This window comes from Harpia harpyja, chromosome 3, assembly GCF_026419915.1.
Source record: "Harpia harpyja isolate bHarHar1 chromosome 3, bHarHar1 primary haplotype, whole genome shotgun sequence".
Classification (NCBI taxonomy): domain Eukaryota; kingdom Metazoa; phylum Chordata; class Aves; order Accipitriformes; family Accipitridae; genus Harpia; species Harpia harpyja.
Window position 1 is genome coordinate 15,113,306 of NC_068942.1, and position 14,568 is coordinate 15,127,873.

At 42.2% G+C, this 14,568-nt stretch overlaps 2 protein-coding genes across 6 annotated transcripts in view; both read left to right on the top strand.

Moving 5' to 3' along the window:
- Positions 1–2,054, top strand: part of PNISR (PNN interacting serine and arginine rich protein) — a 29,633-nt gene extending 27,579 nt beyond the window's left edge. For both annotated transcript variants that reach the window (XM_052781447.1, XM_052781448.1), the window contains exon 12: positions 54–2,054. In XM_052781447.1, the coding sequence (XP_052637407.1) occupies positions 54–84 (31 nt within the window). In that variant the 3' untranslated portion in view covers positions 85–2,054. The remainder of the gene's footprint in view (positions 1–53) is intronic.
- A 2,908-nt stretch (positions 2,055–4,962) lies between these two features.
- On the top strand, positions 4,963–12,845 carry COQ3 (coenzyme Q3, methyltransferase). Of its 4 annotated transcripts, none has more exons than XM_052781450.1 (7): positions 4,963–5,072; positions 6,293–6,416; positions 6,790–6,942; positions 7,108–7,207; positions 8,773–9,015; positions 10,185–10,344; positions 11,801–12,845. In XM_052781450.1, exons 1-7 carry the CDS (start codon positions 4,985–4,987, stop codon positions 11,995–11,997), a joined length of 1,065 nt encoding a protein of 354 aa, XP_052637410.1. In that variant the 5' UTR covers positions 4,963–4,984; the 3' UTR covers positions 11,998–12,845. The 4 variants fall into 4 exon arrangements, with proteins under 4 accessions (XP_052637410.1, XP_052637413.1, XP_052637411.1 ...); XM_052781453.1 differs by having other exon boundaries at positions 4,976–5,072; positions 6,319–6,416; XM_052781451.1 differs by having other exon boundaries at positions 4,976–5,072; positions 6,323–6,416.
- The last annotated feature ends 1,723 nt before the right edge of the window (positions 12,846–14,568 follow it).

A 14,568-nucleotide genomic window follows, 5' to 3' on the forward strand; every position in this document is an offset into this window, starting at 1 on the left:
GGGTCTTTTATTTTTTCCAATTAACTTTTTCCCCCTTTTCCTTTATTTTTCAGATCAACGACTCCTCTTCGTCGTAAACGCTGAGGAATTTATGGCACCAGTGCTATGACGTTTAAAAATTCCATGAGTTATAAAAGGCTTGTCTCATTATAGAGGCACATTGTGGCTATGTAGGTGAAACCAGAATCCTTTTTTTATCTGTAAATAGGTGTATTTTTTCCAAATGCTGCTCAGAATTAAATACCTAATAGGATTTCTTTGTATTACATTTTTTCAAGAACGGTAGTGCTTATTAAGAATATAAAACAGGCCATTCTCTTTCAGCTGTAATGTTCTTAAAATTACTATTGAATGTACTGTGATGTCAATAAAGCTCTTTAGTTCATTTTTTGTTTAAAATTCTTGCACCTGCATTTTGTGTTAAATTGTAGAAAGTACTTTTAAAAAAAAAAAGAAAAAGGCAGCTTTTTTTGGTATAACAAATTTTTAAAGTACTTGAAAAAGATTTTAACGTAAAACACTTGTCAAAATATGTAATCCATGGACATGATGAGATTAATCTATTGGGGGGTATGGAAGAACAAAGAAAAGACACATTATTTTTTCTTTAGATATGTGTAATAGATTTTTAATAACCTTTTTATTTGGACTAGCAAGTAATATATGCTGTGTGTGTAAAATATGGGTCACTGTAATACAAGCTATACTTAAACAGACTGAACCCCATTAGGAATATGTGCGACTAATTGATCTTGTGTGACAGTGTTGAGCTCTGGAACTATATTCCTCACCCAGTTTTCAGAGAGAACTTTCTCGATGTTCAGGGATATTACAGGAACAAGACTCACTATTTTAGCTGTTTTTATGGAATATATTTATAAATGGCACTCAGTACACATTAGAAAACTGACAATAGGTTAACTTTACATTTTGGCACATGCATTAAATCTGTAGTAAACATTAAAGCTGGTTATTTTTGTTAGAGTTATCAGAATTGTGATTCCTGTAAAGCTAATACATCGATCAGGCAGCAATGTAACTAAATTTTTGTTTTTAATATCACCATGAAGTGATAGAGGTCACTGATTACCTCCTCCTTCAGGAACTGAACTATTGCTGTTAGTAAAAAGAGTGTGAAATAATACTAGTTAAAAAAAACAAACAACAATACACAACCCTAGGCCAGTGACTGTTACAGAAGAACATTAATTCAGGAAAAGATTGGAGATCTGTGCCTAGAAGGTTTGGTATGATACCAGTTGTGAAAAAGATAAAAGGTTTAACATCAAAGTAAGATCTCTTTGATGGCTGTATCTTCTAAGAAAAAAAAATATACTAGTACAGGCAACTTGCAAAGCATGTCTTCATGAACCGATTAATCCATTTAACTAAAATTAGAATTCAGCTATGCAGCATTTTTGCCAGTGTAATTTTTTTCATAAATTAGACGCAGAAGTAAACTGCTTCAGTGCAAAGAATCACATTTTAACTATACGTTTATTGAGCAAGCTAATGGCTGGTGAACACATGCATGTTTATCAAAACAGTGTTACAGATAAATAATTAGTTAATCAGTTATCAATAACATACCCCCCCCCCCAATTAAGTCCTTTTACATAGACTAAGCAGTCAGTCATACCTATTAGCAAAATAAGGCATAATTTGTAACACACTACTTTTACTTGCATTGGTGTGGATATAAATAACGATGTATTGATCCAATCTCAGTACACTACTGGCTCTTGGTAAGTAGGTAGCATAACAGTTCAGATGTCTTAGAAGGATGTCTTGAGAGAGAGAGAAGGAAACTAGAATTAAGTTTAAGAAAAGCTATTGAGGAATACAGTTTCCATGATGCATTGAATTTGATTTTCAGTTCAGATTTTATATTCTCTGTCTAATAATAAAAAAGATTGTGTATGAAAAGCTTTATATACTCTGCCAACAACTGCAATTCTGTCACTTCCTGTAAATATGAAAATTATTTTTTTGACACAAATGCACTTATATGGGTAGTGACTGTATGCCAATAAAAAGAGCATACGATCTCTGTATTTAACTGTTTCAGAAATCTTACTATACAGCATACTCCGCACTCAGTAATTAAAAATACATTGGTACTATGTCAGCTTTGCATACATTAGACTTCTTCTGTGTTTTAGGAACTCCCTTATGAATGTTTTTCAATGGTAAAGGCTAAAATGACATCCAGTCTTTAATTCCTTCCATCTGAAGTGATCTTAAATTAAAACATGTGCAAATATATAAAAAAAATGGGGATGTATAATGTTGGTAAAGTCTAAATTGGGTTGTTGCTCTATTCTTTTACATTTTAAAGTGAACACTGCAAAAATATTTCAGTGCACTGCAGGAGAGCAAGACATACGATTTTGAATGTCATGCAGCAACATGACATTCGGAGGCAGTTCCCTTGAAATATTTTTTAAATAAGTAAGGGATGGTGTGGAATCAAGTGAAAAATGGTTTCCATGCAAATTGTTTTGAAGATGAATACAACAAAAGCAATGTGATTATGTACCCCAAGGTACCCGTTAATGCCATCTAAGAACAGGAACCGGCTGTGGACATGGATAAGCCAAAACAAAGTAGCTGGGTAAAATAGTCTAAAGATTGAGCAACTACACGCTTTTTGAAATACAGCATAACTGGTTTGGAAAAAAAATCTGTTGTTACTTGTGTCTTTGAGGCCCTGTCTTGTGGGAGAGGTTAGAGTCTAGGCTGCTGCTTTTAACTGCTGTTACCTTAAGGTCTGTGTTTAATAATAGAAAAAATGGACTAGCTACCTCTAGTTTAAAACCAGCTTATCCTCTTAAGGAAAATACATGCCAGTGTGCGTGTATTTAATTGCTTGTTACTAAATTTTTTTAAATCGCAAATATAAAAGCAATGGCAATGGCAATGTAAGGATTGGCTTGCTCTCTCCAGATTTTGCGTTTGCTTTGCTAAATAAATGAAATGAATTAATTTCCATAAGTAATATGCAGAAGCAGACTTTGAAGGAAGGCTTAGTTTTGTGTCTTAAGGAGACCATGTGTCTTAGCATGAAGGATTTCTTTGAGCTCTGTTTTTTCAGTGACTCTGAGGTGTTATTAATGACTCGTAAGTCCTCTACACAGTGAGCTTTGCCAGATGGAAAGTAGGTGAATAGAGAAGTGGTGCACATACACACTAAGGAGGTTTGCCGTATGTTTAATTGCTGCCGCAACAACCTTCTTTGAGACCTTTCAGTAGTCCTTACTTAGCTTTTTAAAAAAAAATCCAAACTTTAACTACTAGGTGAATTCCACTATATTTACAGGAGACCTGTAAACGGGCAGCTTTAAGCAGTGAGGGTTGTAGAACTGGGCAAGGTCAGTAAATAGAACAGACTGGCATTAGGTAGAGGGAAGAGTGAGTCAAACCTGGACTGCTTTCACTACTCCATACCTCCTGCTGCCTGGAGGGTGCTCCTGCCCCTGGCTTTGTGCAGGCCGAGCCTCCTGCCTCTGCCTGCGGATGCCTGCGGATGCTGGTGTCCACATGGCTGGGCAGGGAACCCGGCCGCTGCGCTCATCTGCCTGGAAAGCACGGCAGTGCTGCCAGCTGCTGCTTTCATGTGCCGCTCCCTTCTGGGCAGCTTTGGTTTTTGTGGGACTTTCTCATGAGACCTGCAGCTCCATAAAGTGGCAGATAACGATTATTTTTAAAAACTGGCTTAATTCTTTACCATTTAAGCGTGTTAAACTACCTTGCCGTGGGGATCTGAAAATGCTGAGGCCTGCCAAGGGGAAAGAGGAGGGGAAGAAGAGCTCGTTGTGTCTGTCAGCTCGCAGCAGTGTATGGATTCACAGCCCTCAGGTGAACCTCAGTGCGGGGCCCTGGGCAGCAGTGCTGGGGCGAGGGAGCGGGGAAGGCAGCCTTGATCCTCCTGGGCCACAGCCTGGACTTTGCAAACCGTGACACGGCAGCCTCTGCAACGGCAGCAAAGCAGCTTGGATGGTTCCAAAGAGAAAGTGCTCAGAGGTTTGTCTCAAGCCCTGGCCATCTTGAGGGCCCCAGAGCTCTGCTGTGTGCCACAGCTCTGTAGCGCAGGCTGTTGGGTATCGCTTCTCTCCTCTCCCGTGCTGCCCCTGTCCCAGAAGTGAGGAGTCTCGTCATTTGGGCCCTCCCCTGCAAGTCCAGCATGTTACTTGGTAATGAAAGAGACTGATGGCTAATCACTGTGTCATCTGAACGAGCCTCTGCTGAAGAAGTGTTTTCTTGTTTGAAGACATGCAAGGATCAGGTCCACATGCAGGAGTGTGGGGGCATAAGTTGAAATAAAACCACTTGTGTGAATTTTCAGCAGAGCTTCTAGGTGAAGCCATGGCGACACGTGCCACAACGCACGGGCTGGCATTCCTGCAGGCCGGGTCTTGCGGGCAGAAGGGGCACCAAGCCTGCTGTATCAGCAGTGTTACAATGCGAAAGGCATCGGGCCGCTGCGGTGCTTTCCTGTTGCGAAGGGAGAGGTAAATAAAGAGGTGTTTCTTGCTTCTTGTATCGCAACTTCTTAAGCTGGAATCTTTTTCTTTTGAAGAAAAAAAAAAAAAACCAAACTAAGTGCTTGTAATGGTCTGTCCAGCGTTTTGCTTCCCTTACGTTTTATACAATAAGTATTCGGCCTCGCCCCAGCCGCCGAAGCCTCACACGGCCTAACGCAGCAGCATCATCACCAGCAGCAGCAGCCGCCGCCGCTGCCTTGGGCGGCGGTAGGAGACCCGCACCGCTCCCGCGGTGAAAGCCGAGCGCGGCGGGGCTGCGAGGCCCCAGGCGGCGGCTGAGGGCCGAGGGCCGGGCCCCCGCGCCGGGCGGAACCAACCTTCCCGGCGCCCGCCCGCCCCGAGAGGCAGCCGGCACGCTGTCGCCGCCGCACGCCCGGCGCTGGCAGCGGAGCGGAGCGGAGCGGAGCCGGGCGAGCGCGGCGGCGGCCGCGACCGCGACGATGTGGGGGGGCGGCGGCGGCGGCGGCGGGGCGGCCCGCGCTCTCACCCGCGCCCTGGGGCGGCGGCGGGCGGCGGGGGCTGCGGGCGGTGAGCAGGCGGGCGCGGGCGGGAGGGCCGCGGGCCGGCGCGGTGCCCGCGGGCGGCGGGGCCTGGCCGGCCCGCGTCGCCCGCCGCGGCCGAGGCGGCCCAGCGGGGCGTGGGTTTACCGGCTCCCTCACGGCAGAGCCCCAGCAAAACTTCCCGCCGGCCTCCGCCTGGCGGGTGCTTCTGGCAGCCCCCGGCGGCGTTCTCTCGGCCTCGCCGGCCGGCCTGGGCTCGGCGCCCCTCCCTCCGCCCCCGGCCCGGCGGGTGCCCGGCAGCCGCAGCGGCCTGGCCACCGGCGGTCTGCTGGGCTGGAGCGTGGCCGCTCTTCTCCCGCGGCAGAGGCGTGAGGGCGTGCGGCTGCGCGCAGCGGCCTTCCTCGCCCGCTTGCCCTGGCTTCGCGCTGGTAAGGCCGAGCCAGCCCAGCGCCAGCCCGTCGGGCCTCGGGCGCCGGCGGGTCCTGGTGGGCTCGCCGCGCATCTCACAGCTCTCCCAGGGAAGACGTTTCCCCCTGCCACCTCCTCCGCCAGCCCTTCGGCCCAGAGGTCTCTGTAGATCTCTCCGTCGCTCACCGCGGCCTAAAATCGCCTCGGGGGCCGTTACTCTGGGCGCAGTGCGGTGTTGCCGAGGTCTGGGCGTTGTTGGTGACCGGGCAGCAGCTGGATCGCGAGTGGGTGTGCGTTATGCCGGGGAGAGCCGGGCCGTACGTTGGCAGAGCGGGTGTGGGGAACGGTTTTCAAGACGGTGGCCTTGGCCTGTCTCTGCACCGTCCGCGGGGTTTTCTTACTTGTGTTCCCTTACCAATTCATACAGTACAAACTGAGTGTGCAGCTGTATGTTTCTTATTCCAATGTGTAACGAAATGGGAATAGGAGCCCGCTGTTGACCCCTACGAAATGTGTGCGTGTATGCACAGCTTGTGGTCAGAGTAAGCATTTCGGTGAAATTCTCACCAACTGAAACATTTTAGCTGCGTGAAAAGTTCCTTTTCATTCAGGCTCTGAAACATGTTATCGTACATAATTTGAGAAGTACTGGGGTGATGGACTAGCGTGTGCTCTTTTATTTAATCCCCATGCACTCCCTAAGTACGATGGTGAGCAAATGCCTAAAGATTTGCATGGTTAGTATTGTTCTAGAGCGGCATTGTTAAACTGGGTTTGTTGCCTGTGAGCTCTCATAAAGCTGATGTTTTCCATTCGATTGCCTTTCTTTTATTTATGCAGATGACCATGCTGATCTGTCTTTTCAGACAGGCCTGAGAGGTACCCTTCAGAACTGCAACTGGAAAACACAGCTGAAATCCAGTAGTACTCTGCCTGTCTCTCTGACTGAAATAAAAAGCAGCATGTAAGTATTGTATCTAAAATAATCCTGCGTGACAAGGACTATCATTTTCTATAACAATTTAATTTTACTTTGTGACAGTGTCACGTGAAGTCATTTTTAAATCTCACAAATGTTTAGATGTCTGATGTGGCCTATTTTTGTTTTATTAATTACTAACTTAAAAATTACAGGTATGTAGCCATCTGTTTTGGAAGATACGTTACACATACAGTGTATAAAATCTGTTTGTTATTAATCAAGTATAACTAGAGTCTCTAAAGGAACATGAGTTTATTTTTTTTTTAATTTTCTGATGCAGAATTTGTTTTTCCCATATTTCAGCTGACATGAAATATCGGTATTAGTTTAATGACATTCAGCTTTCATTATTTAGGCTCACTTTGAAGAGACTTTTCAGCACTTCACACCCATCAGTGGATTTAAAGGAAATGAAAAAATTCCAGCGTCTCGCGCATAAGTGGTGGGATGAAGAAGGAGAATATTCAGCCCTTCATTCTATGAATGATATTAGAGTGCCATTTATTAGGTATGGTTTTAAAGACAGATTTTTTTTTTTTAATATGCACTATTTCTGCATAATCTCAGAAAACATTGTAAAATAAAAACAATTACCAGTGCTTAAGATAACTGCTTATTGCATCTACTAAACCACCTTGTATGTTCGCCCTTAATCACATCCCTTTTCTTTCAGAGATACTCTGTTGAACATGAGTAGTAATTATCATCTGGGAAATCCACTTTCTGGAGTAAAGATTCTCGATGTTGGCTGTGGCGGTGGACTGCTAAGTGAGGTAAGAAACAGTGTGCTCTGGTTTCTCTTGTTAAAAAGTGTACAAAGTCTTTGAATTGTTTTACACTGCTTAATTTCTAATCCTCTAAGTAGGAGCTTTTCTTTTCTATGATATATTAGTTACTGAATGTTTTGAGGTGCAGTGCGTTCTATAAACCCCATAGAATATTTGCTTAGCGTAGTGATGGTTTACAGAAAAGGAGGGAGTTGGTAATGAGAAATTCTAAAATTCTGAGGTTCATCAGAAAAATAAGATTTCAAACACTGTAAAGAAAAGGAGAGGGGAAGAATGGTGTAAAAGTCTTCAAGTATTCCTCTGGGCAGTCACAGTATGACTACTTTTTTTTTTTTTCTTTTTTTAATTTATGAGCCTTCACAAGAATACTTTAATCATGACAATCCTCATTACCAAAGAAGTATTTCCTATTACAAAACTTGTTGTTACATGTTAATGTCTTTGAAGTGCTTATCTTCAGGTTTTTTTGTATTGGGGGAGGAGATTTTTGCCTTTGCTTTGATCTCATGGGAAAAGCACAGAATAATGTCAAACACCTGCTGATGTTACAGCTGCTTCCCGAGGAGTCTGCACAACCTTGGGACTAAGAAGTAACTATTTGTGGTGGAACCATTTGGTCACACAGGCTCTGAACAGTGCTGTATCCTATCAACAGACGAGGGATGGCTTGTGAATTTAGGATTACAGATCTGGTTGACTTACTCTGGGAACTTCATCAGCATCTGAAATGAGGTGTTACAAAGGGACCTGAATCTCTCCCTGTGTTTTGTTTTCTTTTTTTTTTTTTTTTTTTTTATTTCTTTTATTCTGAGCAAAATCCCGTAGTCTCATGAAAGCTCTCCGACAAGGCTGGCAAAACTGGTGTGCTGCATCACCTTCTCAGGCTGAACAACCGGTGAATTTCAGGTTGGAATAACATACATGTGGTCATGTTCTGCAGCCTGTTTCAGTTTCAAAAGAGGTGATGGCTGAGGTGTTAACCTATGAGTAAGAAGACACTGGAGAAACTTGAGTGACAGCCAAGCCTGATGCTATCCTAGTAAACATCAGTGTTTAGTTCTCAGCAGTGAGAAAGTCACAGAGATAATCATATATTAAGTAACCATTAAAAAGATATGAGGAATTACCATTACAGGTGGATGTTGAAGAAAGTAATGACAGTAATTAAATACGGCATTGTTTTCCCCCCTTTAAACTACTGTGTTGATTTTCCCCCTTTGTTTTTCCTCTGTCAGAGGGTAATAGTGGAGGAAATCTTTATTTGGTGTAACAAAATGGATTCAGAACAATTTATTCTAAGACAATTTTAAATGTATATATTCCAGTATATAATTTTCTAAGAAAATTAACACCACCTCCCCCAAATCTAAGGGTTTTCTTGCTTTAATAAACATTTAAAATAAAACTGCCAGATCAGAGCTCATCATTTACTGTTGTCTTGTTCTCTGATGGCTGTTTTCTGCATCATATATGTACATTGCAAAGTTGCAGGCACAAACTTTAAGTAAATTGTTTTCATGCAGAGAATAAATTATACTCTGTATTATTAGCCTCTAGGTAGACTGGGAGCTTCGGTTACTGGAATTGATCCTCTGGAGGACAACATTAGAACAGCAGATCAGCACAAGTCATTCGATCCGGTCCTGGCCAAGAGAATACAGTACAAGTCCAGTTCACTGGAGGAGATTGTGGAAGAGTCTATGGAAACCTTTGATGTAATTGTAGCTTCTGAAGTAGTGGAGCATGTGGCTGACCTTGAAATGTTTATCAAGTGTTGCTCTCGGGTGTTAAAGGTAAGAGAGTTTTTGCTTTCATTATTGGGAATATTTATTCTCTTTTATTATTAAGGCTTTCATTTGAAGGAATGTGAAAACACCTACACCTGCATTCATTTCTCCACCTTGAAGTCTGAACCATGCTCTAGAGGTGCCTTCCATTCTCCTCCATGATGCCAGTACATCTTCCCAACTTCAATAATTGAAGTTAGAGGAAATTTATTTCCTCAACCCTGCCTTAGAAAAGTGTTAATGGCATTACCTAGCATTGCAGGGTTCCTTTGCATCAAGACCTTAAGAAATCTGGTTGCATCTGATTTCACCTCGGTGAGAGAAAACATGGCAGTGCTGCTGTTGTTGGATGGCTATGGCTCAGACTGCACTGAAACTGATTGTAATGATGTTTCTGACTCACAGGATTCTATTCTAGCTCTCACATCAGATGTGCTCCTGGATTGCTTTTAAAGGGTCACAGTTATGCTTGGAGTTAATTGGGTGGTTTATTCCTCTTGATATTATTTCATTTGTAAAGAGGGTTGGTAGGCCCAGTACACAAGCAGCAGCAGCTTTCCTTTAATCTCTTGATTTATCTTCCTGGTCATCAGAAGGAATATAGAGTATTTGAATGGAACGCTTAACTAATTTTCAGCCTGCTGGGGACACAGAAATTATGCTTTATTTCTACCAAACAGTCTCTTAAGTACTTAGAATTAATTTCTGGCTTGTTTTTTGACCCTGTAATCATTAAAACAAGCACAGCATTCAGCAGTCTCAAAAATTAGGCAGTATTGCATATTTTACTTTGGTTTTAATTTTAAAAAAGTGTTTCTTTTTACAATAGGTATCGTATATACCTTAATACCTTTTATTTATCTATTTCCTGGGCAATGTTATGTTATAAGTGACTTTGTTAGATATTTTTGGGGCAAGGAAATGGTTTTCAGACCACCCAAGACTTTGATTATGTTGACTGTTTGAGGACTACTGAGTCATACTGTTAGAACATTATATTCTTTATTGTATTTCAATGGCATACTTGTAAATACCTGTCCTGGGATGAAATTAGTTCTTACTCTTGCAGCATGTAGACTTGTAGATAGACAAACTATGTGTTTTAATATGATTAAATATACAATTTTTTTTTTTATTAAATATTCTTCTAATTGAACACTTAATCTTTTAATTAGCCTGAAGGTTCTTTATTCATTACTACAATCAATAAGACACAGTTGTCCTATGTCCTGGGAATTGTGGTTGCAGAAAAAATAATGGGCATTGTACCAGAAGGAACACATGAGTGGGAGAAGTTTGTTCCCCCAGAAGAGCTGGAGCGCCTCCTGGAATCAAGTAAGTTCCAGGCTAGATGAAGGGAATGCAGAGAGATGCCAAAATGATCCCTGTAGAAATGGCAAGGGGATAAGCTAGGTGGGGTCAGTGCTAGGAACAATACACAGCTTTTCCTGTGTGAATTACCAGTCATATATTATGAGTGTCATTTCTGGTTTAAAGACACTACCGCTTACTGGATTTTGCATAAAATAAATAAACTAAGTGGAGTCCTAAGAATGCAGAGATTACTCAAACAAAATCACTGTTACAGCTGCCCTCTGTTTGATAGCCTAAATTAAAATTCCAAGGTTTTCCATCCTGTTCTGGTGTTGGAATGTATGCTCTGAAGTGGTTCATATGCTGTAGGTGAGGTTTGAGAAAATAACTGTATTGGCACTCCAGAGCTGCACTGCTGCCACTGCATTGTTTGTCATCTTTCCCTTGGGATAAGGTGTTTTTATTTTTGGTTGCTGCCCCGTGTTCTTTATTCATATTACGTTGCTAAAAGATTTCTTAAAAATGTGAAGATGAAACCTACCACAAATCCATTAGTCATTTCTTGAGAAACTGTATGATACTGATTTCAAAAAAATAATTAAATTGCGCTGGTTTGATTGCTTTTAAAATGGACAAACCACGGAGCTGGGAAGAGTTCTGCCCATTGCCCTCCTTGTATGCAGATGTTTTAAAAGCCCTGTCACCAAATATTTCACTGTGCTTTAGTTCACTGTAAAGAAGCTGAAGTGCGAGTTGAGCTGCTCTCTTGGCAAGGTCTTTTCCTGGCACTTTGCAGTGATGCCATAAGGAACATGACTAATACTGGTTCACATGCTGGTGGTTCTTTCTGTTCTCCCTTCAAAAGGAGAAGCGGGTGCAGCGGAGTGATTTGTTTTGATGGAGTGTTTGTTTTCTGCCTTCCCTCATGTACCCTGCTGGGACACAGCATAGCCATGCAGTGAACTGAGATCTGCTCAGCAAGGAGTGCTAAATCACTCTCTACTTGCACTGCATCCTTGATGGCATTCTTCTGCCTCTTTCTCGTATTTTCCATTCCTAAGGGAAATCTACAGAATCCTTCCAAAGATATGCTCAGATTTTGATTTTGAAGTGCGTGATGTCAATCTGAAGAATGTCTCCACCTACAGAAAACATTACCAGTCACCCAAATGTGATGTTGTGAAGTTGGGGTTTCTAGCATACCACTTTGCAGTGGCTCACCATATAGCGTGCTAATGGTATGTGGCCTGGCACAGAGCTAGTGCTGCTGCTGCCGCCAACAGCAGGACCCACTGTCACCAGTGATGCCTGTTGTCACTGCTTGTGGTGGTGTCTGACAAAGGCCAGCTCGTGAAGCACTGATTCCCAGCTCAGAGGAAGAGGCGTGTTTCAGACTTGCTGTTCTAAAGGGTTTGATGTTGCAGTGACTTACCATATTTAAGAACGTGGGTTGCTTTATGGCTTCTTTCTTTCCTAGATGGCTTGTCAGTCAAGACTGTGAATGGGATGTTGTATAATCCCCTCTCGGGGTCGTGGAGCTGGATGGAAAGCACGAGTGTTAACTATGCAATGCACGCTGTGAAGTCTGGGCTTCAGGGACAGTCAAGCCCAACAGACATCCCGTCAGAGATGGAAAGTGAACAGCCCTCAGCCACAGCTGGTACTACCATGTGACTGTCTGAGATGTGTGGTGACGGACTGTCACCAGAACAGAAAAGAAGGTTTTACCCAGATGGACATAATAAAACCTTTTGTAACAACAAGCTTGCTGTTTGCATTAATAATGCTTATGCTATTTTTGGCCAAATATTTTAGGGCAGTCTCAGAAAAAAACAAGTGCCCATTATCTCAGGAATCTTTTAAGACTGAAATGAGCAAAGCTTTTAAAGAGTAAGTATTTTTATAAGAAAGTAGTTTCAAATTGTTGGACAGGGAAATGCAAATTATTCTGTCAGTAGCTTGGAGGAAGCTCTTATATGTGATGGCATTTTCAGTCCTACCAGGAAAACAGATCTCCACAGAATAATTGCTTAAATGTAGAATGAGTTAAAAAACACAATGATGTATGATAAATAAAATACCTTAGGTATTTAAGTTACTCAACTTAGTTAAAATACATGAAACACTTAAAAACCACAAACACTTGTTTCTAAAAAAGAGTGAGCAGCAAACCTTTTCTGTCGGGCCATGCTATTTCTACAGCTGACGTGAGCTAACTGTGCAGTAGAAGGGTCTCCTAGACCAGAGTGCCTCAGCTGTCAGAAGCTTCTTCACCATAAAGGTACTTGTATCTGTGCCTATTATTCCAAATTTCTCCCTCTGCCCAAATAAAGGGAAGTAAAGTTGCAGGTAAAATTTTACTAAGCGACCAGAGCTTTATGCTAGAAAAAGGATACATTAGCAGTCTATCCTAGAATTGAAGTGCCATACTTACTCAGTCTTAAAGTCCTAGTGCCAGGGTAAGGAAAAGTGTTGATTCACAACGAAATAGAACTTTCTAAATAAAATGTCTTGGATGTGTCCATGGCTGTATCTCTTTCCTTCTCTCTCTTCGTTTTCTTTCAGCTTTTATACAGGTAGAGGCGGTGGCCTGGTTGTGTTTGCAGGGATGAAAATGAAACTTTTTTTTCTTTTTTTTTTTTGGTCTTGTTGCTCTTTGCGCTTTTTTGTATTTTTTCTTTTTTCTCTTTTTTTCTCTTTTTTTCTTCTTTTTTTCTTTTTTGTTACTTGTGCATTTCTCCTGCTGTAGAGGTTTGGTGGGCTAAATTATTGTTTTACACATTTGCATTCTTGCTGCTTTGCAGTATCTGCATGTCACCTTGGGATCCAAGTTTCATGATTTATCTGATGATGCCTGGAAGAATATAGTTAATTTATAATGGAAATAATAGTAATTCATAGGTATTAATACTAAAAAGGATTATCTAGTGTGATCATTTCCATGACAGTAAGTTCTGCTTTATAATATTTCTTTGGGCTATAGCTTGGCTTTGAGAAGAAGATTCATGTAAAGAGTTCAGTGATGGAGAAGCCACCGTGTTGGTAAGTAAATTGTTCCAAAAGGTCATCAGTTGAAGTGGTCTAACCTCAGATTGCAGCCAGTGATGTCTTTAACATCTTCATTTTTTAGGTTAAGGACCTCTATTACCTGTAGTTTTGAGTCAAGTCACCCCTTAATTTTCTCTTAGATAAATGGACTGAGATTATCTCTACAGCTATTACCACTATGGTGTAAGTTTCTGTCTTCATATAAAATTTTGTGGTAAACGTCCTTTCTGAAGCATGACAGTGGAAATGGATGCAGCGTTTCAGCAATGGTCTCGCTAATACTGTCCATAGAAGGAACACCATCATTCTCTTTCTGCCTGACCACTTTCTTCTGCATGGGAGTCTGCTCCGTTGGTCATGCATACAGCGTGGCACATAGCGTTCAGGAGAGGAGTGACACTGGGAAAAATGTGGAGCCAGAGCAGATAACCAGCAGTCTTTGTTCCTAATGGTATATTTAGGCATGTTAAACCATGCAGCTTGAGTGAGTTCCCCATACCAAGTTACCAGCTTCAGTCTGAGTTATTACAACTGTGTGACTGTTTCAAATTTTACCAACAGTGAATTGAAAGAAACAGTATCTGAAAAGCACTGGGACCTGGACAGATTCCTGGGGTAGCCCACTAGAAACATCCCCTGAGGGGGACAGTCCCCCCCTTCACCTATTTGTTTTGAGACCTGTCAAGCAAAATAAAACTAATGTAGCTAAAACTGGAATAGAACAGCTGATTTTTGTTTGCCTTAAATGCCCTAAATCCAGATGTTTGTGTGACCAGCTCTTATCCTGGCTTTCTCATCCTTTCCTTTCTTCCCACTTGATTGTTGCTTGCTTGTAGTTTTTCATTAAACTGTGAGCTGCCTGGGGAACGAACTGTTTTTTTCACTGGTATTTCTATTGCATGTAGCACAAAAAGCCTTTGATGCTGCTTGGGTTCTCTGCCCAGGCTCGCAAGAGGGATCACATACCTAATTAACAATGGCTGGCATTTAAGGAACAAGCACACGGACCTGGTTGTCCATGGATACCCCTGTTCTTGACAAAAACCTTATTGCAAGCACCTGACCTTCTGCTCCTACATGTGTATAGGAGGCCTGTCAATCTGGGAGTGTTTAGCAAATGGTGTGGGCAAAGGAGTGGGGACTGCTTGAACGGGTCCTTGTACCCATGGCATGTCGCCAGATGTCCCAATGTGCTCC

Coding starts and splice junctions, on each gene's coding strand:
- COQ3 (XM_052781450.1), top strand. CDS start 4,985: ATGTGGGGGGGCGGCGGCGGCGGCGGCGGGGCGGCCCGCGCTCTCACC. Junction 6,943..7,107: donor ATTAGAGTGCCATTTATTAG/GTATGGTTTTAA, acceptor CTTTTCTTTCAG/AGATACTCTGTTGAACATGA. Junction 9,016..10,184: donor GTTGCTCTCGGGTGTTAAAG/GTAAGAGAGTTT, acceptor TCTTTTAATTAG/CCTGAAGGTTCTTTATTCAT.